The sequence below is a fragment of the Condylura cristata genome, unplaced genomic scaffold (genome assembly GCF_000260355.1).
Source record: "Condylura cristata isolate star-nosed mole 26May11 unplaced genomic scaffold, ConCri1.0 scaffold00004, whole genome shotgun sequence".
In the NCBI taxonomy this organism is placed as follows: Eukaryota; Metazoa; Chordata; class Mammalia; order Eulipotyphla; family Talpidae; genus Condylura; species Condylura cristata.
This window is the reverse complement of record NW_004567105.1, coordinates 62,638,554-62,664,496: the sequence shown is the minus strand read 5'-3', so window position 1 is coordinate 62,664,496 and position 25,943 is coordinate 62,638,554. Positions and strand designations below refer to the sequence as shown.

Genomic DNA, 25,943 nt, shown 5'->3' with positions numbered 1-25,943 from the left:
TGCCTTGCGCTCCACCTAGGCGTTCTTTCTCCATCATCACTAATAGATGTCTCCGTCAGCTACCGCCCTGCCTCTCCGACCAATCATCCCGTTTCAAAGCTCGAAAGCCTTCAAGACACTGGGACGAAAACCCTTCCTTTATTCGTGGCTTCGTTTTCCTGGGGCCAGGCAGCACTCAGGATTGTTGTCAAGTCACGTCTTCAGTACGGCTCGCCGGCCCGCCTTCATGGCTCGCGACACTACTTGGGAAACAAATTGATAGATGCGCCGCGAGCGAAGAGTGAAGCTAGGCAGGTCTTTGTGGCTTCAGCGGAGGAAACCAGCTCGCGCGGCGACTCAGACCGGGAAGAAAGACTCCTCCTCCCAGAAACCCTTTCACCGAGGGACGGCTATTGGGCCTCCCCGCAAAGGAGACAGAGCATGCGCGGAGCCCGCGCGGGGGGGAAGGACTACATCTCCCAGCAGGCCAAAAGGGGCATTTTTCGCCTCCGCGTGACAAGTGACTTCCGGCGCAGAGGGGCGGGGCGGGGCGCGCGGCTGAGCCAGCAGCTGAGCGAGGGGAGCGGCCCGGTGGCCGGCGGTCGCCAGCCGCCATGGAGGCCGTGCCCCGCATGCCCATGATCTGGCTGGACCTGAAGGAGGCCGGCGACTTCCACTTCCAGCCCGCGGTGAAGAAGGTGAGGGCGCCTTCCAGCCGCGCACGTCCTTCCGCGTCTCTCCGTCGTCGGCCAGCGCGTGACGCCCCCTGCGCGTCCATCCCCTCCCAGGCCCTGTCGCAGGGTCTGGTGAGGCCAGCAGCGGCCTCCGGCGGCGCCCCCTGGCCTGCTGCTGCCCCTCCCCCCACCCGGGGCTAGCACCCAGTCTGCTCGGAGCCCGCTTCCCGACCTCCGCCACGGGCCATCCCGGTTCCCAGCGAGGCACCACACTTCCCCAGTGGGACGCCCGGGACCCGGCTCGACTCCGCCCCTCCGCGGGGCCGGGGCCGCGCCGTCGGGGGTGTGGGGCGGCCCTGATGCTCGCGTGAGGCGCGGGGCCCGGCCCTCGGTGCGCTGTCAGTCCACGCCCGGATTGCGACGGCCCGGTCGGGACGTGTGTTTGTAGACGGGAGCCCCGGGGACCCTGAGGAATTGCCTGACCCCTGCGGCAGGGGTCTCTGGCCCACCCGTGGCGCCAGTCCGTACCGTCTCCTCAGAAGAACCTATGCGGGAGCGCCTTTAGACCGAAAGATAAAAGTTCCGAGCCACTTTTTGGTGGGCTGCTGGTTTCCACACGGGTGGAGAGTGTTGTGGCTCCGGAGAGAGACCTTGCCAGTCATAGCGAATCTTCAAGTGTGGGCAGTGGAGAGAGGCGTGTTTGGAGTTGACCGAGGCGAGGGATCTCTGGAGAGAAATCAGGCCTGGCTGGTACGGAAAGGGGTCAGGTGTGTTGAATGGCGTTGGGCGCCCTGCGGGACACCTGCTGCTTTGGGAAGGCCGACCTGGGAGCATCGGGGTCGGAGAGACGTGGAAAGGAGCACCAGGAGGCTGTTCCAAGTTGGCATCCCGGGGGTGTGTGCGTAGCAGTTGCCAGAGGGATGGTGTATCACTCAGCAGGGGTCTAGAGAATAGAAGTAGGAGAAAGAAAATGGATTTGGAAGTTTCCACGGTGCTCTCTCCCACTTCACCCTGTCGCTATTTAACTCAATTTGTATTCCTTTGAATCCATCATTTAACCCCTTTAGGCCTCTTCTCCCTCTCCTCCCCCCCTCATTTTTAAAATCAGAAAATTAAATAAGTGTCTTTCAATTACAGAATTTTGTGAACCTCTCTGCTAGACTTTGGTCTCTTCTCCAGCTACTCTTTCAGGTGATTAATTTTTTCTAAAATGCAAACACTTCTACCCTAACCACTCAGAGCTCCCCCTGACAGCCCAGTTCTTTCTGCAGTGTTTCTGAAATAGGTATCCCAGATATTTTCACAGTCAGCTTCTGGCTGCTTTCTTAACATTTCTGCGTGTTTGCTCTTCTGTGTCTTTGTTCAAGGAATTCCCTCAGTCCAAAAGGGCTCTCATCTTTGCTGTGTGGGGTGGACATTTAATTCTGTATATTGGCTCTGTCCTTTCAAGGCCCAATTTACAATGTTTCCTCTTTAATCCTTTCATCTTAATTAATCTTTTCCTTTATCCCTAGCTCTTTTTCATCCTTTTTCTGATGACACAGTGTTATGCTTTGACCCTTCTTTTGAATTGTAAGTTACCTGACAGCCTGCTTCATACTCCTTACAACTTAGGGTTTCCTCTACGTCATTGACATTCAGAAAATGTTTTTCAAATAACTGAATGACATTTGAGAAGGAATTTAGAAATGGTGACCATAAATTTATGTATTTTTAACCAAGAAATTCCTAGGAGATTTTTTTTTTTAAAGATTTATTTATTTATGCATACAGAACTGGGGTACAGGCCAGAGGTGCAGGGGCGGCGAGAGGCTTCACCAGAGACAGAGTGGGGAGCAGAACAGGCAGATCAACGAAGTACACTGCTGAGGGGAGCAGTGGGCGGGTCAGGAGAGGTCTGCCACGCCATGTGGTCTCCTCCAGGGCAGGCGGGAATCGAACTCATGCGGAAGTGGCTTTAGCTTCTCAGTGCTGTGCTTTAACCCGCTGCGCCACCAGGGAGGGCCACCTAGGAGATTTTTAAAAAAATTATTTATATTTTGGTTCATTTTAAAACAATGTTTACTTCCCCTTTCCCCCAATTCACCCACACCACAGTTCCACACATCCCTCCTTCCCTCTCCCTTATAGGATATCTGATTTATAATTGTCTGTTTTTGTTTTGTTTTGTTGTTTTATATTGTAATAACAATACAGTTTTTTCCCTATGTCTTATTTGGTTCTTTTATATTCCTGCTATAAGTGAAACCAATATTTTTCTTTTTCTTTCTGATTTATTTCACTGAGCATGATCCCTTCTAGCTCTATCCATGTTGCTGCAAATAGCATGTGCTTATCTTTTTTGATTGCTAAGTAGTATTCCATTGTATATATATATATATATACCACATCTTCTTTATCCAGTCATCTAACATCTAATTTTGGGCATTTGGGTTGTTTCCTAGAAGATATTTCTATTTGAATTTATCTTTCGATAATCTAGTCACTTAGTGACCAACCAACAATAAGTTCCCTTGGAAGCTCCTAAGTCTCCATGAAAGGAGTTTTCCATTATCTATTTGTCCTGAGGTAGTATTAGATACTGAAGAAACAAAAACAATTCATTTCCTGGACATTTTTTTTTTTTTTTTTGCTTCCTCTTTGGAATTGGAAGAGAATACCATTTGATAAGTTAAGATTGTGACATGTGGCCCCTCCCTGGTGGTACAATAGGTTAAAGCACAGCACTGCAAGTGAGCTGCAGCTGCTTCAGTGTGAGATTGATCCCCAGCCCTGGAGATGATTCACAAGGCATGGCAGACCTCTCCTGACCCACCTGCTGCTCCCCTCAGCAGTGTGTATCAGTCGGCTTGTTCTGCTACCCACTCAGTGAATACTCTCACTACCCCTGCACCTCTGGTCTGCACCCCAGTTCTATATGTATAAATAAATAAATCTTTAAAAAAAATTGTGACATGTATTTGCTACAGCCCACTGAAAAGGAATAAGCAAATGGGTAGTCTGGGCTCAGAAATGGCCAACTACCTCAGGATGCCTTGTAACTTTTCCAGCAGGGAAAGAGGAGTGTCTGCAGAAGCCTCATCTTGGAAACTGTACCTGATCTGGACTGCTCTCCCCTACTCGAGAGCCCCTGATTTGTCTTCTGTCTCTGGTATCCTTGTCCTTTTCTATTTACCCTTGTTCTGAGCTTCAGGAATCTGTAGGAGCTAAGGGACAGGATTTAATTTAGGATAATGAGGTAAAAATTGGTTCGGTTGAGGTCAGTATGTTGAACCCCTTTGCTGAGCTTGGTGATACAAATGAATAAGACAGTACTACTCAACCCCCACCGCCAAATTCATACTCTAGTAATTTGAAAATTAGACAATGATATCAGTGTAAAAGTAGAAGTATATGCAATATGCAAATGCATTAGCCTAAGAAGGGCCATCAGGGAAGGCTTGCCAAGATGGTAAGAAATGAATAGTTTTCTAGATTTCTAAATAAAGAGCTTCTTTTTTGTAAGTGCCAGGCTTTTGAAAAATATTCATAATTGTTAGTATTGGTTTCATTCCTGATGGACAGCCTTTCAATTTTGGGATAATGCCAAATAAAAACCAGGAGAATAGCAAGTTTGTTTTGAACTGCAGTGTCAAACTTTAGGATACCTCACTTCACTTAATTCTTAGTGGGGCAATGGCTGCTTGCCTTGTATCATCTTATCTGTGCTTTGGAGTCCAGAATACTGACTCACCGGAAACTGATAAAGAATGATTCTTGTGCTGTCCATCAGAGAGAGATTTGGTCACAAGTGTTTGTTTTTGAAGTTCTTTTCTCTTCCTATCTCAAACACCTGCCCTTTAAGCAGCTGCACTTGAGCTCAAGTCAGGCTCACTTGAACTGAGTTGTTGCATCCATCCCTGATTAATTCATTGAATAATTACTAAGACCCTTTTCTGGGAAACCAGGGCTTTATGTAATGACAATCCCTGCCTTTGTGGAGTTTATCTTCTAGTGAATCACATAATAACCCATTTTCAAGTGCAGATAGACTGTAGGAAAGCCACCCTATCACCCAAGTGACTTCTTGGTCTCTCCTCCCACTGTGGTGGGAATGAACTCTGTCTTCATATCCCCTCCAGATTCCTCCAGAGAAACTCTTTGCTATTTAAGGCCTGCTCCCACTTCAGCCCACCTCTCTTAACTTCATGTGTGCATGCACACATTCACAGCCTTCTTCTATAGGAACTTTAGCCTGCTTTTCCTTCCATGTCTGGTCATTGTACTTGTTACACCCATACTGGAATTCCTTTCCTACTGTTCATCATCCAGGTTGAACCACACCTCAGGGCCCTCAGCTGCACGGCAATTGTACCACCATCCTTCACATTCAGGCGGGTCCTATGCTCCTGTTATTCAGTTGATCTATACCACAGTACCCACTCATATGGCCTCTTACAGTTCATCTTATTCATGTCTAAGTAGACCCTGGTTTTTCAGGCTTATGGAATTTTCCCCCCTTCCAATATCTGAGACAGTGAGTTCTTTTGAAAAGCTTGTCCAGAGATTTAAAAGTGTCCTGTGTCCTCAGCAGTGAGGCGCACAGGAAGGACATTGCTATTTACTTGTGGTGGTAATCTCTTATCATAGACTTTGAGTCACCACTTGTATTTCTGCCGGCCCACTTGTATTTACAGTGAAATGGCTCCAGATACAGGTGGTCTGGATTATTTAGTTCATTCTTCTCCCATTTTAATCTTATATCAAAACCCTGTATCAGTTTCATACCAGACTCTTTACTTGGAAAGTAATAATATGCTTATATGGAGAAAGGGCTAAACAAGTGTTGGTTGAATGCACTAGCACAACTGGTGTTGTTCAGACAGATTGAGGGGCCGTAAGGGGGAGATGTGGGACAGAGACTTTGGCTATTATGTAGGGGTTAGACTAGATGAGGATAAAGGTCTGATCTTACCCCCTGTGCTCTTGGCCTGTAATTTTGTTTTAGCACTGAGTGGCTGATGCCTTTCCTTGGCAGTAATAACCCTTTCTTTGAATAAAATTAATCTCACTTAAAATCTGTAGCAGAGGGCCCTCCCTGGTGGCACAGCGTGTTAAAGCACAGCACTAAGAAGCTAAAGCCACTTCCGCATGAGTTCGATTCCCGCCTGCCCTGGAGGAAATCCACATGGCGTGGCAGACCTCTCCTGACCCGCCCGCTGCTCCCCTCAGCAGTGTACTTCATAGATCTGCCTGCTCTGCTCCCTGCTCTGTCTCTGGTGAATCCTCTCACCCTCCACATCTCTGTCCTGTACCCCAGTTCTGTATATGAATAAATAAAATCTTTAAAAAAAAATCTGTAGCAGAGTATACATAATATTAATACTACACGTGGCACTCAGTTTTATATGTGTTTGTGTGGCACAGCCCTAGGAATTACCTGTATTTGAGTCAACTCTGCAGCTGCAAGTGGAGAAAACAAATAGAATGTGTTTAGAGTGTAGAATGAGCAACGTAATACAGATGTGATGCTTTGTATTGCTTTTCTCCTTGTGTTATAGCTTTAATTAGTACCATGAAATTCCAAAATGGCTGTATGAAATTGAGAGCAAAAGCTTTACAACCCTTCCAGAGGGGTGGTGGTGGACCACACAAATAATGAGAATGTTCTGGTACAAGAGAAAGTAACACAAAAATAAACCTGACTTGGAGTTTAACATTGCTGTTGATTATCTCTGGTTTCCATTTTGTATAACAGTGATAGTATCCTACCTACAAATTCTGTGCCATTCCTTGTTCAATAAAAGAGCATATAGTGGGCTTCCCTGGTGGCTCAAGGGGCTAAAGCACAGTACTGTCAAGCTGTCCACAGCCACTGTGGTCTGACTTTGATTCCCTGCACCTCTCCTGTCTCACCTGCTGCTCCCCTCAGCAATGCATTTCAGTCAGTCTGCCTGTTCTGTTCCCCACTCTGTCTCTAGTGAATCCTTTCACCCCTCCCCCTGCACCTCTGGCCTATACCCCAGTTGTTGTATGCATAAATAAATAAATAAATCTTAAAAAAAAAGAATATATAGCATAGAAAACATTGGAATCAGACACAACTTGGCTTAGGTTCCATTAATAGCAGAGTGACCTTCAGCAGCTACCAAGAATCACAGCTAATCTAGTCTGCATTTATCTCACCTATACCATGAAATTAATAATATACCTCATAAGCTTCTAAGAATTAAGAGTTAATGAGAGCCTCCCTGGTGGCACAACAGGTTAAATCACAGCACTATGAAGCTCTCTGCAACCACTGCAGCATGAGTTCAATCCCCAGCCAGGGAGCTGACACACATGGCCCAGCAGACCTCTCTTGTCTCACCTACTGCTCCCTTCAGCAGTGTATTTCAGTCAGTCTGTCAGTTCTGCTCCCCGCTCTGTCTCTGGTGAATCTGCTCACCCCTTGCACCGCTGGCCTGTACCTCAGTTCTTGTGTACATAAATAAATCAATCTAAAAGAAAAATGGGCATTAATCATAATCAGGTTTCACTTTTTTTAATCTAAAGATTTATATATATATATATATATATATATAGAACTGGGGTACAGGCCAGAGGTGTAGGGGCAGTGAAAGAATTCACCAGAGACAGAGTGGGGAGCAGAACAGGCCAACTGACGAAGTACACTGCTGAGGGGAGCAGTGGGTGGCCCAGGAGAGGTCTGCCACACCATGTGGTTCACCTCCAGGGTGGGGATCCAACTTATGCTGAAGTGACTTTAGCTTCTCAGTGCTGTACCCTAACCCGCTGCCCCACCAGGGAGGGCCCTCACTTTTTTTTTTTTTAACTTTTTTCCCCTAACAATTATTTATGCAGGGCCCTCCTGGGTAGCACAAAGGGTTAAAGTGAAACACTATGGAGCTATCTGCAGCCACTGCAGATGAGTTCGATCCCTGGGCACAGAGGTGACCTACATGGCCTTACCCACCCACCTCTCCCCTCTGTAGTGTACTTTGTGGATCTGCCTGTTCTGCTCCCCACTCTGTCTCTCTGAATTCTCTCACCGCTTGCACCTTTGGCCTGTACCCCAGTTCTATATGCATAATCTTTTTTTTTTTTAAAGGTTTATTTATTTATGCAGAGGATTAACCAGAGACAGTGGGAAGCAGGTCAGGCAGATTGACTGAAGGGGAGGAGTGGGTGAGGAGCAGGTCAGGCACTGCTGAGGGGAGCAGTGGGTGGGTCAGGAGAGGTCTGTGCCATGTGGGTCAGCTTCCTGGCTGAGGATCAAACTCATGTTACAGTAGCTGGTGATGGTTTGATAGTGCTAAGACTTTAACCCCTTTGCCACCGGGAGGCCCATAATGAAGTTTCACTTTATAGTTCAGGACACATTTTATATTTGTATATATATAGAGTTTATTTACATAAAAATTATGTGGAGTATAGAGGAGAGATTTTGACTAGATCAAAGTGAGAATTGTTAACTAAGAGCTTATAAGTGACCTTCCAATCTCTTAACTGCCTAAAATTATTGGCAAATTTTTACATTTTTATATAGTCATATAATTTTTGGTTTTGACTTTCTGTCATATCCTCAAAGGACACTTTGAGGGCAATTAAGAGAGTGGTTTCCAGGTACCATTTAGATCTTCAGGAACTCTGAAAAAATTTATTTTCCAAATTTCAAACATACAAAAAATATAGTGCTAACCCATATTTTGACGGTGACATTTCATCTTTGTTCTTTCTCTGTTCCTGGATTATATGTATCATATCTATGCATGCTTGAGCCTTTCAAAGTAAGTTTTAGACATTGTGACATTTCTCCAGTACACATCTCAGCATATCCTAAGGGTAAGGATATTTTCCTGCATCTTATCTAAGAACATCTACAGAAATTTTCTATATTTAAATTTTACCTATAACATCTTTTATGACTCCCCCTCCTCCAAAACCATATCTAGTCAGTTTCCATATCGTATTTTGTTGTTTCCTCGCTGTACTGTCTTTTATTATTTTTTTCCTTCAGTCTCTTTTAATTTGGAATAGTCTCTTGCTTCCTCCCTCCTTTTTAATTTTTCAGAGACTAAATGAATTGTTGGGTAAAATGTCCTATCTTCTGAATTTTTTTGAGTGTTTTAGTATTATATAATTTACTCAGCTATTCTCTGTATTTCCTGTAAAGGTATCCATTTGTTGATTATTCAACACATTTAGCAAGGGTCCTACCACTCCACTGCATTCCGTGACCGGAAAGTGGTGGTATTAGCATGACCTGCTGCAAGCCAGTCTGCTGGGGTGATGTTCAGATGTGGGGAAGCAGTGGCTAATGTACAGGGAGTGGCATTTCCTCTGAGTCTTGGTAGAGAAGGTGGGGACAACATGTGAACAGGCATTGAAACATGAGAGTGTAATTCCAAAGCAGTGTACTGGTGTCCCTGGAGGGGACCAGGGGAAAATCCTTGAAGGCTGTCGAGAGCAGGTTTTGTCATATCATGGACTATGGAGATTAGACTTAGGCCTGGAGGCATTGGGGGAAATCACTGTGGGTCTCATTTTTTAGATTTTAGATTATTTTTCTGTGTAAATTGTAATTAATTTTTCATAAATCACTATCCTAAAAACTTGCTTTGGCTCACTTTCCTCTGTGTGTGTGTTTCAGGATTTAAGATTAGTGACATCAAGTTTGGCTACTAGGTAAGGGGTGTATTTGAAAGAGCGGATTGTTCAGACCAGAGGTGTTGGTGGGGAGAGGTAGAAGAGAGCTCATGGACATACAGGACTCTTAGGAGCTCAAACCAGTAATAGGATCTGGGGCTGGGTTTGGGAAAGGGTCTCAATAGTGCTGTGAAAAGTTCAGAATTAGCCTCTCTGCTGCCTATTCCACCTCTCCCTTTCCCTGGTAGGGCATGTAAATGCTGTTACACAGCCTTCCCGGTCACCATGTGGCCAATTCCTTAGTCATATGTCCTAGATTCTGGGAAGGGATCCGGGGAAGGTTGGTAGGCCACGGCCATGATGTGAGAGTGTTTCTGGACAGAGCAGGTCACCTCATCTCCCCTTTTATAGCCTCCTTCCTTTTCTGCTTTATAACGTTGGTCAGATCCATAAGGAGCCTTGTGAGTTGGACGTCAGTACCCTTAGTATTTGTGTAGTGAATGACTCTGGCTTGTCAGATTACTAACCTAGGAAGTAGGCACTAGGAACTGCAAGAGGGATTGGTCCAACTGCCTTAGTTTTCTGTCCTTTTTTTTAAAGATTTATTTATTTATGCATACAGAACTGGGGTACAGGCCAGAAGTACAGGGGTGGTGAGAGGATTCACCAGAGACAGAGTGGGGAGCAGAACAGGCTGATTGAGAAGTACCCTGCTGAGGGGAGCAGCAGCGGGTCAGGAGAGGTCTGCCGCGCCATGTTGGTCACCTTTGGGGCCGGGATTGAACTAGCACTGAAGCGGCTATTTGTGCTTGCGTCCTACCTAACCTGTTGTGCCACTAGGGAGGGCCCTAATTCTTAAATAAGACTTTTTATACATACAAGAACTAGGGTCTAAGGCAGAGATAAGGGTGAGAGGGTTCACAGAGTGGGAAGCAGAACAGAAAGATCTACTGAGATACCCTGCTGAGGGGAGCAGTGTGTGAGACAGGAGAGGTCTGCTGAGCCATGTGGGTCGGCTCCCTGGCCAGGGATCAAACTCATGCCTCAGTGGCTGGTGATAGCTTGATAGCACTTAGACCTTAATCCCTGAGCCTCCAGGGAGTCCCAGGGTTTAATTCTTGAGGGATGCTTGCGTGTGTTAGAATCTTCAGTAGGATCCCATTCCAACCAGCTAAATTCTTGGCTTCCTCAGCTGACTGAATCTTGGACTTTGTAGCATGATGAGAATGGCTGGGGTTTCATGTAGGATTATCCAATCTTATTTTCAGTTTTGCTCAAAGGAGGACGCCCCTGTGGTTTAAGATTTATTTATTTGTACATACAAGAACTGGAGTATAGGTCAGAGGTGCAGGGGGTGAGAGGATTCATCAGAGGCAGAGTGGGGAGCAGAACAGGCAGATGGACGAAGTACACTGCTGAGGGGAGCAGTGGGGAAATAGGAGAGAGGTCTGCCATTACCCATGGGTCAACTCCCTGGCTGGGGATTGAGCTCGTGCTGCAGTGGCTGTGGACAGCTTCATAGTGCTGTACCTAACCCCTTGCACCACCAGAGAGGCCCTGTCCTATTTTTTAAGGTAGAATTTCTTGGTGGTCCAGGGAATGAGCTGCTTGTTGTGGGTCTGGAATACATTCTGATGTTTGACTGGTAATTTCCAAGGCCTCAAAGGAGCAAGCCTGGGAGCCCAAGACTCTTCTCTCTCCCTGGTTTACATTATTTTCTTTCTCTCTAGTTTGTCCTGAAGAATTATGGAGAGAACCCAGAAGCCTACAATGAAGAACTAAAGAAACTGGAGCTGCTCAGACAGGTAGGATAGTTTTTTTTTTTTTTTTTTTATTCATACAGAACTGGGGTACAGGCCAGAGATGCGGAGGGTGAGAGGATTCACCAGGGACAGAGTGGGGAGCAGAACAGGCAGATCAACGAAGTACACTGCTGAGGGGAACAGCGGGGGGGGGGGGTCAGGAGAGGTCTGCCATGCTGTGTGGTCTCCTCCGGGGCAGGCGGGAATCGAACTCATGCGGAAGTGGCTTAAGCTTCTTAGTGCAGTGCTTTAACCCGCTGCGCCACCAGGGAGGGCCAGGAGGATAGTATTTTTTTTTTTTTTTTTAAAGATTTATTTATTTGTGCATACAGAACTGGGGTACAGGTCAGAGGCTCAGGGGCGGTGAGAGGCTTCACCACAGACAAAGTGGGGAACAGAACAGGCAGATCAACGAAGTACACTGCTGAGGGGAGCAGCGGGCGGGTCAGGAGCGGTCTGCCACGCCATGTGGTCACCTCCGGAGCAGGCGGGAATTGAACTCATGCGGAAGTGGCTTTAGATTCTCAGTGCTGTGCTTTAACCCGCTGCGCCACCAGGGAGGGCCGGAGGATAGTATTTTTATGTAGGTTTGAACAGGATTAGTTTGGTAGGAAAGAATCACCTGGAACACTATGTTCTTACTTTAATTTAGTATTTTCCCTCTGTGAAAGTAGCAAAATTAGTGGCAGAAAAATTTGTTGTGTTTTTAATACAAACTTCAAGTTTTGCATTTAACTGTTTATAAATCACGTCTGTCTCTTCTTTCCCTTTACGGTATTTGCCTTTGATAGCCCTCTGGAAAAACCTTTGTTACCCACAAAAGATAAAAATTGTCACTGATGTTCTTCTTATATTTATTTGGTTTTGATTTTTGCTTACATCTTTTTTATATGGAGGTAACACTGGTTTATGATATTGTATATCTAAGAATACAGCTTCACACTTCTTCAGATGCCTGACACCACACCTAAACCACCGTCAAAGATCTGTTTACCATCCATCACTATCTATCCAGCCAACCCCCTGTTTGTTCCTTCCACCCCCATTCTTACTTAAATTTTCATACGGCATTTATGTAAATATGATTTATGAAGGAAGGCTCAAATTTTAACTTTATACCTTTTTTCCTAATGTTTTGATACATAGATGCTAAATTCTTCCATATAATTTAGGTCTATTTCTGGATCTCCTGTTTTCCATCATCTATCTTTCTCTGCCAGGCTCATATTTTAAGTACTGTATCTATTTTTATTTTAAATTTTTGCGTATCACTGGGATATAGGCCAGAGGTGCAGGGTGTGAGAGGATTCACCGGAGACAGAGCGGGGAGCAGAACAGGCAGATGGACAAAGTACACTGCTGAGGGGAGCAGCGGGTGGGTCAGGAGAGGTCTGCTGCGCCATGTGGGTCAGCTCCCTGGCCGGGGATCGAACTCGTGCCTCAGTGGCTGATAATAGATTGATAGTGCAGAGACTTTTTCATTGTTGATTCTTCTGTAGCTGGTATTTCAGTGAACAGTGAGTACATCTTCTATATATTTGGAATTTTTCCTAATAAAAAATTGTGGGGAAATGACCATTTGATGAGCACCTGCTGATTGCCGGGTACTGGAGGGTGCCTAAAGGAGAACCCCGCCTAGGAAGGGAGAACCTGCTGCCACAGCACTCTCCTGGGAGGTAGGCCATGTGGAAGGGCAAGTCCTTGGAGAGCCCACCAGCCAGGTGGATCATGATTGGGTGGTTTGGAAGAGAGCTTGTGAGAGGACAGAAACCTGCCCCACGCCACCCCTGGCACCTGGGAGGCCAGAAACATTCCAGAAAAGTGTTCAGGGCTGTTTGGTAATGAACAGATAGGCTCCATAGAAGAGTCGGTCTGAAGAACACAGAGAGCCGTCTTTGCCCAGGCCTGAGCAGCCGGTGGGGAGCGTAGTAGAGGGGCTAACAGGGTATTCTGGGCAGGAGCCACCCCCAGAGGTGGCTGGGGGTGGGCACGAGGCAGGTGGAGGTGCTGCTGGCTCCCCAGCATTGTTTCCCAGGGCCTTTCCTTTGCCAGGAGCAGAGGCTGGAATAGGAAAATGGGCCAGCGTGATAGGCCCTGGGAACCTACAGGAGCGTGAAGATAGACTCCCAGGATGCCTTGGCTACTTTTCTTCAATGTTTTTTTCTTTCTGTTTCTTAGATTTGCCAAGTTCAATAGTCTTATCATTAAGATCACTGACTTTTTTTAACCTAGCTTCTCAAATCTATCTTTGAATACCTCTAGTAAATTTTTCAATTCAGCTACTATTTCAGTTTGAGAATTTCTTCTTACACTTTATATTTGTTGATATTTCCATTTCATTCATGATGGTAACTCTGGAAATCAAATCTCTCCCAGGATTTGTTATTTTATTCGTGCAACCTATCTCCTGCCAAGGATCAGCCTAAGGTGTGAATTTAACAGGTCCTTTTTGAGCCTCTCTCTTTCTCTTGTATATACATGGTGATTTTCTAACTTTCTCCATATATGGGGGTTGCTTTTGAATATGATGTCTCAAAAGAGAAGAGGAGAAAAACAGAGGAGATCCTGATGAGGAAAAGGGAAGCACAGGCACTTAGTTAATATACTATTGAAATAATTGCATTATCATATTATATAATAGTGAATATGTTTCAGGTGTTCATCATTGAGAACAATGTGTATATACAGTAAGTGCTGTCACTTTAAATGTCCTTGGCCAGAGGGGCACTGCAATAGGGAGGAGGTGGAACAACAGTGTCTGCTCTCCTGTTCGCAGTTCTGAGGTCAGAAGCCATGAAGTGACCCGATCTCCAGTGTTTGGATGACAGAGTCCTTATTTCCTAAACTGGCCACACAAACTGTGTGCAGTGTTCAGGAACGTAAGGTTGCCTGCATAGGGCTGGGGACAGGGAGTAGGTAGCTGCTGCAATTCTGGAAAATTTGCTCTCTAAATTTACCATCTGCAAGCGCAGGCCTTTAGGGTTCCAAAATAGTTACATCAGAGAGATCTGTCAGTGCAGTTGTTGTCTAGGTGGAGAGACAGATTTCTGGTGCTTCCTATACTGCCATCTTCCCAGGTGGAATTTAAGGATAAATGATTTTATTTGAAAGTTAAAGAACTAGTGAGAACCTTAACCTATAGGATGACCTCCATTGTGTGCACATAGCACACTCTACAAGGAAGTGTCACCAGTCTGTAAAACCCCCAGAGGCAGGCGGCCTGTGCAGAACAGTGGGCAAAGGGAGCCACCTGCAGGAGCACTCAGGAGCCTCCAGACAGAACTTGTAGAAGCATTTTACTCCTGGCGCTTTGCTTATTCATTGAACAGCGTGAGAGTTGGACTAGATTGTTCACTGAAACCACAGATGAAACTAAAATAACCAGACAAAAAGAATTCCAGACTCAACAATATACAAAGAGAAAAAAGAGTAACTAGACCTTTACAGGAATTTTGATACTAATACTTTGCAGTGACTTAACAGAAAATGTATTCTGACATATAGGGTAAAGTTACCCCATTGCTATAACTCAGTGATCTACAGTGGGGAATGGAGAGGTGATATAATTTGGGAAGCTTTAAACAATCCTCTTGCCCTAATGTATGCCTGTTTCTTCATTTGTAAAACTGGAGCTAGAATAGTTGTCTCTTGAGGTTATTTTCTGGTTGTAGTTTTAGAATAAATTCTTGGCTTTATGATCATTGGGTTAAAATCAACAGGTATGGGGTTAGGGGTGCTGGTGTGGTGTAGCAACAGAGCTTGTAGACCCCTGTGTCCTATTCCACATTGCCCACATGCAGTACATCAGTGTCACAGCCAGGTTGGGGCAAGAGGTTGGATTAAATGGCTGGATGGATCTGTATAACCTGGAGAGAGAGAGTAGCTTCTATTGTTCCTCAAGGGTGACTAGGAAATGCAACGAAAACTTTCAGAAATCTGTCATTTTGTGTATGTTTCAGTATTAAAACAAAAACGTGTAGCTAGCACATCAAACCTAGTATTGCAGATATGGATGTAGCTCCAATTTAAGAAATGGTTTGGCTTAAAGGAAAATGTTAAGTGCCCATGGCATTGATTATGGCAAGGGTTATGATGGAGAGAGGGGTGATGAGAATGTGTAGGTTTGAGAAGCCTTAGCCTGTGAGATAAGGCCCCCTAAGATAGCAGGTGACAGGTGAGCTAGCCATGGGACAAGGCCCTCGACAGGTGACTGTGACACAGCTTATCCTTGTGCTGGACATGTAGGGACTTAGCCCAAGGATGCTTCTTCCTGTTCAGAGAGGGGTCTGAGGCCCAGAAGGGAGATGATCTCCTAAGATGCTCCAGCAAGTGGTGTTTAGTGGGACTGGTGCTGGACTTCCTACTTTGAGGTCCCACAGGGCATCCCCGGCAGAAACTCAGAGCCTAGCTTCTTAGACAGTGTACTGAGTGTACTGGAGGGTTACTTTTTTCTGAGGCTGGTTAACCTGTCTACTGGGTTCCTCAGTTGTTAGTGTCTTGATGTGGGCACTGGTAGGTGAAGGTATCCACAGAACTTCTCTCCCATCCCCTTTGTGCACCTGCTTCCTGGAGTGTAGACTGTCTGCTGTCTGCTCTTCTGTTTGAGCAGAGGGCTTGTTTGTTATGTTTTCTCTCAAAGTGGGAGTAGCTTTACTGTAAAAGGTGAAGTGTTCAATATAAAGAATACATAAACAACAGAAGAATTAAATGTCTATTAAGAAAATTACTTGACAGTATTATCCAGGGATAATCACTTAATATTTTGACACAGATATAGATTTTTTAAAAAGATTTTATTTATTTATGCTTACAGAACTGCTGGGGTACAGGCCAGAGGTATGGTGGGTAAGAGGACCCACCAGAGACAGAGTGGGGAGCAGGACAGGCAGATCTACTGAAGTACACTGTTGAGGGGGGTTAGAGGGCGGGTCAGCTCCCTGGTGGGGGATTGAACTTGTGCTGCAGTGGCTTCAGAGAGCTTCATAATACAGTGCTTTAACTAGTTGCACCACCAGGGAGAGCCCAGAACTAGATTTTTAATTGTCTCTGTACCTAGTTTGATATCACTTTAAATGTGTAATATTAATTATACCACTTGACACATTTTGTTTTTTTTTCTTTGCTCAACAGTAAATATGTCATTGACATCTTAACATGAGACCATTTGTCTTTTGAGTTTTTGTTTCTGTAGAGTTATGTCAATAGCATTAGTAATTTATTTAAGATACTTTTATTACTTATATCTTTTACATCATTGTGTATTCCCCGTAAAATTCCCATCACCATAGTCCCTTGTACTCTATTCTGCCCTGTTTTGATCCCTTTCCTCCCCCTCCCTTGAAGACTGTCTCTGATTTATGGTTGCCTAATAATTTCTTTTTTATTTTTAATCTATTTTTGGACATCTGAATTGTTTCCATATCTTGACTGTTATATACTGCAGTAAACATAGGGGTGCAGGTGTCTTTTGGAATTAATGTTTTTGCGTGCTTTGGGTAGATTCCTAGGAATAGAATTGCTGGGTCAAATGGAAGCTCCACTTTTAGTAGCTTGAGGAACCTCAGCAGTTTTCCATAGTGGTTGGGCCAGTTTGCACTCCACCAGCAGTGGAACGCATCACATCCTCACCAACACTTCGTTTTTTTCAATGTGTGTCATTCTCACTGGTGCAATGTAGTATCTCATTGTGGTTTTCATTTGCATTTCCCTGATAAGTGATGCTGAACATTTTTTCATCTACCTGGTTGCCATTTGCATTTCCTCTTTGGAGAAGTATCTTTTTACCTCTTCTACCCATTTTTGGACTGGATTGTTTTTGTTGAATAGTGTGAACTCTGTATATTTGTGTGATCAGTCCTTTATCAGTTGTATTATGTGTAAAAATTTTCTCTCAATCAATCGGGTGTCTCTTAAACAATCTTTTTTTTTAATAAAAAAGATTTATTTATGTTTACAGAACTGGGGTACAGGCCAGAAGTGTGGTAGGTGAGATCTGCCATGCCATGTGGATCAGTTTCCTGGCTGGGTATTGAACTCGTGCTACAGTGGCTTGGGAGAGCTTCATAATGTGGTGCTTCAACCCGTTGTGCCACCAGGGAGAACCCTTAAACCATCCTTTTTAATGGAAATTTTGATGCTGTCCACCATTTGATTGTTAATAATGCTGTGATAAATATGTATTGCTTTTATCTCTTTCTGTGTATTTTTAGATACAGAACTGTAGGCCAAAGGTATAATGAAATTTTAAATTTATATTCTAAACTGCCTTCCAGAACAGTGGAACTAATTCACAGCCCCAGCCCTGACTGACAGGATGGTTTGTTGAATGATAGATGCAGCTGTTGGCTTTCCTTAGACTCTGCAGTCTCCCAGCTCTGAGGCCTTTCTTCTCCCAGGCATTTGAGAGTGGACAAGCCTGCCTGTCCTTTCCCTCAAATGACGGCAGGGCGGCTTTTCTTATCCATCCTCTAGAATGCTGTCCGTGTTCCACGGGACTTTGAAGGTTGCAGTGTCCTCCGCAAGTACCTTGGTCAGCTCCACTACCTGCAGAGTCGGGTCCCTATGGGCTTGGGGCAGGAGGCTGCCATTCCTGTCACATGGTAAGAGCTAGCAAACAGGGTTAGGGGGAGCTTAGAGGGTGCTTGGGATAGATCAGGGCTATCTGAGTAGTGGTGATGCCCCTTTCTCCCTCTCTCTGACCCTTACTGTGGGGGCCTGTCTACAGGACTGAAATATTCTCGGGCAAGTCTGTAGCCCATGAGGACATCAAGTATGAACAGGCCTGCATTCTCTACAACCTTGGTGAGCTGTATACCTCCTTCCCCATGACCCAACCCTACCAGCCCAAGATCTCAGCACCAGGCTACAAAGGCACTGAGCTGATAGTTGTCTCCCCTCTAACCACTCTGTCTTCCCCACAGCTCTACCAGCTACCCTTTTCTAGGTCATGAGGAGCCACCCTACTGGGCTGACAGTCACATGGTTCTTCAGCTGGGAGAGATGTCTTTTTTGACTGGAGTGTCCCCTACCCACCTTTTGACTTTGAAATACCTCAGGCAGGACAATACTGGCCCCAGGTGGTCCTACTGTCAATCTTGATTCAGCCTCAGCCTGACTCAAGAAGTCTGAGGCGTTCAGAATACTGTGTAGCATCCTGAGGCTTCAAGATTAAGAACTGTGGGTGGTAGCCTCCCTGTTTGCCCCAACTTTGGATCCTTAAGCCAGCCTCCCAGTTCAGGCCCGTTTTCTGATCATGGATAACAACACTGGCCTCCAGCCCCCTACCCTTCACTCGTGTGGGCAGCTAGGAGTTCCCCTCCCCCTAGCTAGCCCTGGTAACATATTCTCTGCCTTCCTAGGAGCACTGCACTCCATGCTTGGAGCCATGGACAAGCGGGTGTCTGAGGAGGTAAGGAGAGGTGGGGCATCAGGTGGGTCACTGAACATTACCAAGGAGGGTAGAAGTGGGGTTATGTGCAGTCTTGTCAGCCTGCAGAATTGGAGTGAAACTATTCTGTGACGTGAACACAGGCATTTTGTCTAACACAGCCTCTGGCTGTCCACTCACTTTTCCTTCCCAGGGCATGAAGGTTTCCTGTACTCACTTCCAGTGTGCAGCAGGTGCCTTTGCCTATCTGCGCGAGCACTTCCCTCATGCCTACAGCGTTGATATGAGTCGACAGATCCTCACTCTGAATGTCAACCTCATGCTGGTGAGGGGTGCCACATGGAATCCAGGGGAAGGGACTTAGCACTGGATCCTAGATTAAGCCCAGTGCAGAAGCACAAGCTATGCTTCTTGGAATGGGAAGGTCAAAGGAGGGTGGTGAGGTGAGCACTGTGGCCAGCCTGCTGGGAAGGACAAGGCCTTTAGGTGAACTTAAAAGCACACCTGCATTTGTTGCATCAGGGCCAAGCTCAGGAGTGCCTTCTGGAGAAGTCGATGTTGGACAACAGAAAGAGCTTTCTGGTGGCCCGCATTAGTGCACAGGTGAGTGTCCAGGTAGACAGGCTTTTGAGTTGCAAAAAGCAGGCCTTTCTTTGCTTTACTCCTGAGCTCTCCCACCCCTCCCACTGATAGCCCCATTCTGGCTCCCAGGTGGTGGATTACTACAAGGAGGCATGCCGGGCCTTGGAGAACCCTGACACTGCTTCACTGCTAGGCCGGATCCAGAAGGACTGGAAGAAACTTGTGCAGATGAAGATTTACTACTTTGCAGCTGTGGCTCATGTGAGGACACCGTGGCCACTGGGTCTGGGCAGGGCTGAGTCCATAGGTTTGGAGATAACTAGTGACCATCTTTTTTTTTCCTAGCTGCACATGGGGAAGCAGGCTGAAGAGCAACAGAAGTTTGGGGAGCGGGTGAGTGAGCTTTGAAGAGGGTACTCAACACTTGTTCCATCCTTGTTGGTGAAATGTTGGTACAGTCCCTTCCTTCCAAGGATGTGGGGGGTGATCTCTCAGCCATGGTCCTGCCACAGGCCTGGCAGGGCTTGGAGGAGTGGTGGGAGGAACAGGGTTCAATAGGAAAGGGTGAACCAGGCTCTGCCTGCTCCCCTCTTACAGGTTGCATATTTCCAGAGTGCTCTGGACAAGCTCAATGAAGCCATCAAGTTGGCCAAGGTAAAGCTGAGGAAGCCTGGCTGCCCCTCAGAACCCTAGAGTACAGGGTCTGAGCTTGTGGGGGGTTGAAGGCTGGCCTTGGATGGTGCTGAGGTTCCCCCATCCTGCCCCACAGGGTCAGCCTGACACTGTGCAAGATGCACTTCGCTTCACAATGGATGTCATTGGGGGAAAGTGAGTCTCTGGGTGGCCTTGCTTGATCCCTTCTTAGAGAGGATCTCAGCCCTTTGCCTACATCTTTGGGAGGAAACCTCTGGTGCCAGAGCACATTAGGGAGGCTAGATCCTAGATCCCTGTAGACAGCCCAAGATTCTTCATTCCTTTCTTCTGACCCCCAGGTACAATTCTGCCAAGAAGGACAATGACTTCATCTACCATGAGGCTGTCCCAGCACTGGACACCCTTCAGCCTGTAAAAGGTGTGGAGCTGACAGAAGGCTGAGGAATAGGGAAAGGTTAAAGATTGGGGGAATGTGAGCAGGACAGAACAGAGGCAGATAATAGTCTCATTTCTTCCTCCTCTCCCTAGGTGCCCCTTTGGTGAAACCCTTGCCAGTGAATCCCACAGACCCAGCTGTTACAGGCCCTGATATCTTCGCCAAATTGGTGCCCATGGCTGCCCACGAAGCCTCATCACTGTACAGGTAGGAGAGGCTGGTCCTATCATTAGCTCAAGTGGGGTTGGGATGTGTCAAGGGACACAGGTTTCCAGCAACTGTTCTGTCACTTCTGCAGTGAAGAGAAAGCCAAGCTGCTTCGGGAGATGATGGCCAAAATTGAAGACAAGAATGAGGTGCTAGAGTAAGTGCAGAACTGGGGGTGGGGCACATGTGTCTATACCAGACAGCTGAGGGGTCCCCAGTGCTGCCTGCAACAGGGAGCGTGGTAGTGAAACATTTGCTCCACAGGGGTTTCCTAGATTGGGCCTCAATCTGGATGTGTAAGATGAGAGGAAGATGTCCCTTTCGTCATTGTTTTCAGCCAAAGTTAGATTCTCTGGGGCCAGACCAGATTCTCAGACCTGGCTTCCAAGGTAGGGGGCTCACCGTAGTGGGCTCCTTTTCCATGTGAGTTGAGTCAGCAGCCAGCACCCATGGGTCCTGTTGTCCCCATCCCTGCAGCCAGTTCATGGATTCGATGCAGCTGGATCCAGAGACAGTAGACAACCTTGATGCCTACAACCACATTCCACCACAGCTCATGGAGAAGTGTGCAGCTCTCAGCGTCCGGCCCGACACCGTCAGGAACCTTGTCCAGTCCATGCAGGGTGAGCGAGGGGGACAGCAAGCAGCCAGAGGGTGGGAACATGAAATTCATCTGCTGGCACCTCCTGTATGCCCTGTTTACCAAGGATGGGGATTGTAGCTCTCAAAAGCATCAGGTACAAGCACCCACCCCTCGGGATTGCTGCACCCTGTGCCTCTCTATTGCTCAATGAGCATCAGACCATGACTGTACAGGCAGTTCTGTCTCCTGGGGCTGAGCCAGAGTGGGTGGCTGGTCTGATTGCCTCAGGAATTGCCCTCCACCTCTCCCCTGTACACACCCCCAGTGCTGTCAGGTGTGTTCACGGATGTGGAGGCCTCTTTGAAGGACATCAGGGACTTGCTGGAGGAGGATGAGTTACTAGACCAGAAGCTGCAGGAGGCAGTAGGCCAGGCGGCGGCCAGCACAGCAGTCTCCAAGGCTGAGCTGGCAGAGGTGAGGCGAGAATGGTCCAAGTACATGGAAGTTCACGAGAAGGCCTCCTTCACCAACAGCGAACTGCACCGGGCCATGAATCTTCATGTCGGCAACCTGCGCCTGCTCAGCGGGCCACTAGACCAAGTCCGGGCTGCCCTGCCCACACCAACCCTCACCCCAGGTAAGTTTAGCCCACAGGGAGAGTCATGGAGCTGGGGGTTTTCCCCGGCCTCACTAAACACTTCTGTCCCCAGAGGACAAGGCTGTGTTGCAGAACCTAAAGCGCATCCTAGCCAAGGTGCAGGAAATGCGGGACCAGCGCGTGTCCCTGGAGCAGCAGCTACGTGAACTTATCCAGAAGGATGACATCACCGCTTCGCTGGTTACTACAGACCACTCAGAAATGAAGGTAGGTGGGCGAGCGGATCGAGGGGTCTGACGCTGGCTCCATGGGGAGGCCTAAGTGTTCTTTCTCTACGCCCAACACACTCCCTTAGAAGCTGTTCGAGGAGCAGCTAAAGAAGTATGACCAGCTGAAGGTATACTTGGAGCAGAACCTGGCTGCCCAGGACAATGTTCTCCGGGCACTGACAGAGGCCAACGTACAGTATGCGGCAGTGCGCAGGGTGCTCAGTGAGCTGGACCAAAAGTTAGTGCTTCCCTTTGTGCTCTGGCCCAGAGCCCTGCCCAAGCTTAGCTCCCACTGCTTACCTCCTTCTGGCCCTTGTGCCCGCCAGGTGGAATTCTACGCTACAGACCCTTGTGGCCTCCTATGAAGCCTACGAGGACCTGATGAAGAAGTCCCAGGAGGGCAAGGACTTCTATGCAGACCTGGAGAGCAAGGTGGCCGCTCTCCTAGAACGGGCACAGTCTACTTGCCAGGCCCGTGAGGCTGCCCGCCAGCAAGTCCTGGACAGGTAGGTGTGACAGCTGTGCCTCACTGTCTAGACACGGGCTGGGCTGATGAGGGTTGGGCTCTACTTCCTTCCCTTGACCACAGGGAGCTGAAGAAGAAACCACCACCACGGCCCACAGCCCCAAAGCCACTGCTGCCGCGGAGGGAGGAGGGAGAGGGAGTGGAGACCGACCTGCCTGAGGAGCTGCGCAGCCTGCCCCCCGACATGGTGGCAGGCCCACGGCCCCCCGAAGCCTTCCTGGGCTCTGCTGCCCCCCTCCACTTCCCTCCTGGCCCTCACTATGTCTCAGGCCCCTTACCCCCTGGTACCTATTCAGGACCCACCCAAATGTTGCAGCCTAGGGTCCCCCAAGCCCCAGCACACCCTGCAATGGCCATGGTACCTGGCCCTACTATTTACTCAACCCCTGCTTACACACCAGAGCTAGGCCTTGTGCCCCGATCCTCTCCCCAGCACTGTGTGGTAAACAGTCCCTATGGGGGAACAGGGCCACCCCCACCAGTTGCAGGTCTGCCCTCAGCCCCACCTCCCCAGTTCTTGAGCCCTGAACTGGCCATGGGGGTTCGGCCAGCCACCACCACAGTAGATAGTATTCAGGCCCCCATCTCCAGCCACACAGCACCTCGACCAAATCCAGCTCCTCCCCAGGCCTGCTTCACGGTGCCCCCACAGCCACTGCCTCCATCCTATACCTCCTACCCACTAGGGGCCAAGCAGCCCCTCCCCACCCAGCACCACTTTTCTCCTGGGATCCCCACAGGTTTCCCAGCCCCAAGGATTGGGCCCCAGCCTCTTCCCACCCGAACAGCATTTGGACCGCAGCCCCCTCAGCAGCCCCTTGCACTCCAGCATCCACACCTCTTCCCACCCCAGGCTCCAGGACTTGTACCTGCACAGACTCCTTACCCCTTTGCCCCTCAGCCTGGTGTCCTGGCACAACCACCCCCCCCTGTGCATGCCCAGCTTTACCCAGGCCCCTCTCAGGATCCTCTGCCCCCCCACTCAGGGGCGCTGCCTTTTCCTAGCACTGGACCACCCCAACCACCCCATCCCAACCTGGCTTATGGTCCTGCCCCTAGGGCCCTGGGCCCCCAGGCCACCCCTCTTTCCATTCAAGGTCCACCGCCTAGTGGCCAGCCCACCCCTAGTCCCCACCTGGTGCCTTCACCAGCTCCATCACCAGGGCCTGGCTTAGTATCTCCTCGGCCCCCTGCAACAGAGCCACCCCCACGCCGAGGCACCGCAGCTGCAGATCTGCTCTCCTCCAGCCCTGAAAGCCAACATGGTGGTACTCAGCCTCCTGGGGGTGGGCAGCCTCTGCTGCAGCCTACTAAGGTGGACGCTGCTGAGGGCCGGCGGCCACAGGCCCTGCGTCTGATCGAGCGGGACCCCTACGAGCACCCAGAGAGACTGCTGCGATTGCAGCAGGAGCTGGAGACATTTCGGGGCCAGTTGGGTGATGCTGGAACTCTGGATATTGTCTGGCGAGAGCTACAAGAGGCACAGGAACAGGACGCCCGTGGCCGTTCCATCGCCATTGCCCGCTGCTACTCACTCAAGAACCGGCACCAGGACATCATGCCCTATGACAGTAACCGCGTGGTGCTGCGCTCTGGCAAAGACGACTATATCAACGCCAGCCGTGTGGAGGGGCTCTCGCCGTACTGCCCACCCTTGGTGGCCACTCAGGCCCCACTGCCTGGCACAGCTGCTGACTTCTGGCTCATGGTACATGAGCAAAAGGTGTCAGTCATTGTCATGCTGGTGTCTGAAGCTGAGATGGAGAAGGTGAGACGGAGGTTTTTTGGGGGCGAGGGCAATTTGCCCAGGTAAGACCCTGGAAAACCACACCTAACTGCCATCTGTTTGCCTCTTAGCAAAAGGTGGCACGCTACTTCCCCACTGAGAGGGGCCAGCCCATGGTGCATGGTGCCCTCAGCCTGGCACTGAGCAGTGTCCGCAGCACTGAGACCCACGTGGAGCGGGTGCTGAGCCTGCAGTTCCGTGACCAGAGCCTCAAACGCTCACTTGTGCACCTCCACTTTCCCACTTGGCCTGAGTTGTATGTCTACTACCCTGGGTGGTGGTAGGAGGGGTGGAGGGGGCCTCTGGTCAGGTCTGGCTCAGGGACCCTGCTCTGCCCCTGCAGAGGCCTGCCAGACAGCCCCAGCAACCTCCTACGCTTCATCCAGGAGGTGCACACACATTACCTGCACCAGCGGCCTCTGCACACACCCATCATTGTGCACTGCAGGTAAGGCGGTGGTGGGATGCTGCCTGAGGTTCCTCTCCCTGGGGTTCTAGCCTCACACCCTTTTCCTGCTGCAGCTCCGGGGTGGGCCGCACAGGAGCCTTTGCACTGCTTTATGCGGCTGTGCAGGAGGTGGAGGCTGGAAATGGAATTCCTGAGCTGCCTCACCTGGTGCGGCGCATGCGACAGCAGAGGAAACATATGCTGCAGGAGAAAGTGAGGGTCAGGGCAGGTGGGTGCTGGGAGGAGCCCTCTGCTCACAATGACAGGGCCTCCCAGTTGACTAATGTACCTCTCTGCAGCTGCACCTCAAGTTCTGCCATGAGGCAGTGGTGAGACACGTGGAGCAGGTCCTGCAGCGCCATGGTGTACCCCCTCCATGTAAGCCCTCAGCTGGCACAGGCATCAGCCAGAAGGTGAGGAAGGAGCCCGGAAGCTGCTGGAATCACCACAGTCTTCTGGGCCCATCTCTTCATCCACTTCTGTCTTCTCAGAATCACCTTCCTCAGGATTCCCAGGATCTGGTCCTTGGTGGTGACGTGCCCATCAGCTCCATCCAGGCCACCATTGCCAAGCTCAGCATCCGGCCTCCAGGGGGCTTAGAATCCCCAGCTACCAGCCTGCCAGGCCCTGCAGAATCCCCAGGCCTGCCACCAGACAGCGTCCCAGAGTCTACCCAGCTTCCATCTTCCTCTCCACCGCCTCTCACTTCACCCCAGCCTGAGGCCCCCCAGCCTGAGGAGGAGCAGCCGGTACCTGAGGCCCCTACCTCAGGGCCCCCTTCCTCCTCTTTGGAGTTGCTGGCCTCCCTCACCCCAGAGGCCTTCTCTCTGGACAACTCCTTGCGGGGAAAGCAGAGGATGAGCAAGCAGAACTTTCTGCAGGCCCATAATGGGCAAGGTCTGCGGGCTGCCCGGCCTACTGATGACCCCCTCAGCCTTCTGGATCCACTCTGGACACTCAACAAGACATGAATAGGCTTCGCCTATCTGGGTCTTACACTACATCATCTCCCCGCCTGTTCACCAGCAGGACCTGAGGTGGGCTAGATCTCTCCCATTCCTGCTGCCTTCAGCCCTGCCTGGCCCAGCCCGCACCCCTGTGGGGTGAGAGATGCATTGCGGGCCTTGGGTCAGGTTCTGCTCCTTTGTGGGACCTGACATTTTTCAGCCTTTGCTATTGAAGAAATAAAACTGACCTTACCTGTTCTGTGGCCTTTGTCTGTCCATTGCTACCTAGGGGAGGAAGCTAGAACCCTACCACACCCTAGCAACTTTGTGCCTCGAATGAGCTTGAGGTAGGATGACTTTGGAATCACCCTCTGACATGGTTACGGTCTCTATAGAGTTGGCCTGCTGCGCTTTCCCCAACCTGTAACTGTCCCCTG

At 48.9% G+C, this 25,943-nt stretch overlaps 1 protein-coding gene across 2 annotated transcripts; it reads left to right on the top strand.

The window, feature by feature from the left end:
* Positions 1 to 547: 547 nt before the first annotated feature.
* Positions 548 to 25,769, top strand: PTPN23 (protein tyrosine phosphatase, non-receptor type 23). Of its 2 annotated transcripts, XM_004676229.2 has the most exons (25): positions 548 to 677; positions 11,012 to 11,086; positions 17,555 to 17,682; positions 17,808 to 17,884; positions 18,442 to 18,491; positions 18,664 to 18,795; positions 18,993 to 19,073; positions 19,182 to 19,313; positions 19,398 to 19,445; positions 19,650 to 19,706; positions 19,822 to 19,880; positions 20,045 to 20,124; positions 20,235 to 20,349; positions 20,441 to 20,506; positions 20,827 to 20,972; positions 21,258 to 21,569; positions 21,643 to 21,797; positions 21,886 to 22,037; positions 22,126 to 22,305; positions 22,389 to 24,093; positions 24,183 to 24,367; positions 24,455 to 24,559; positions 24,634 to 24,772; positions 24,859 to 24,972; positions 25,051 to 25,769. In XM_004676229.2, exons 1-25 carry the CDS (start codon positions 594 to 596, stop codon positions 25,528 to 25,530), a joined length of 4,857 nt encoding a protein of 1,618 aa, XP_004676286.1. In that variant the 5' UTR covers positions 548 to 593; the 3' UTR covers positions 25,531 to 25,769. The 2 variants fall into 2 exon arrangements, with proteins under 2 accessions (XP_004676286.1, XP_012575881.1); XM_012720427.1 differs by lacking the exon at positions 548 to 677 and having other exon boundaries at positions 17,529 to 17,682.
* The last annotated feature ends 174 nt before the right edge of the window (positions 25,770 to 25,943 follow it).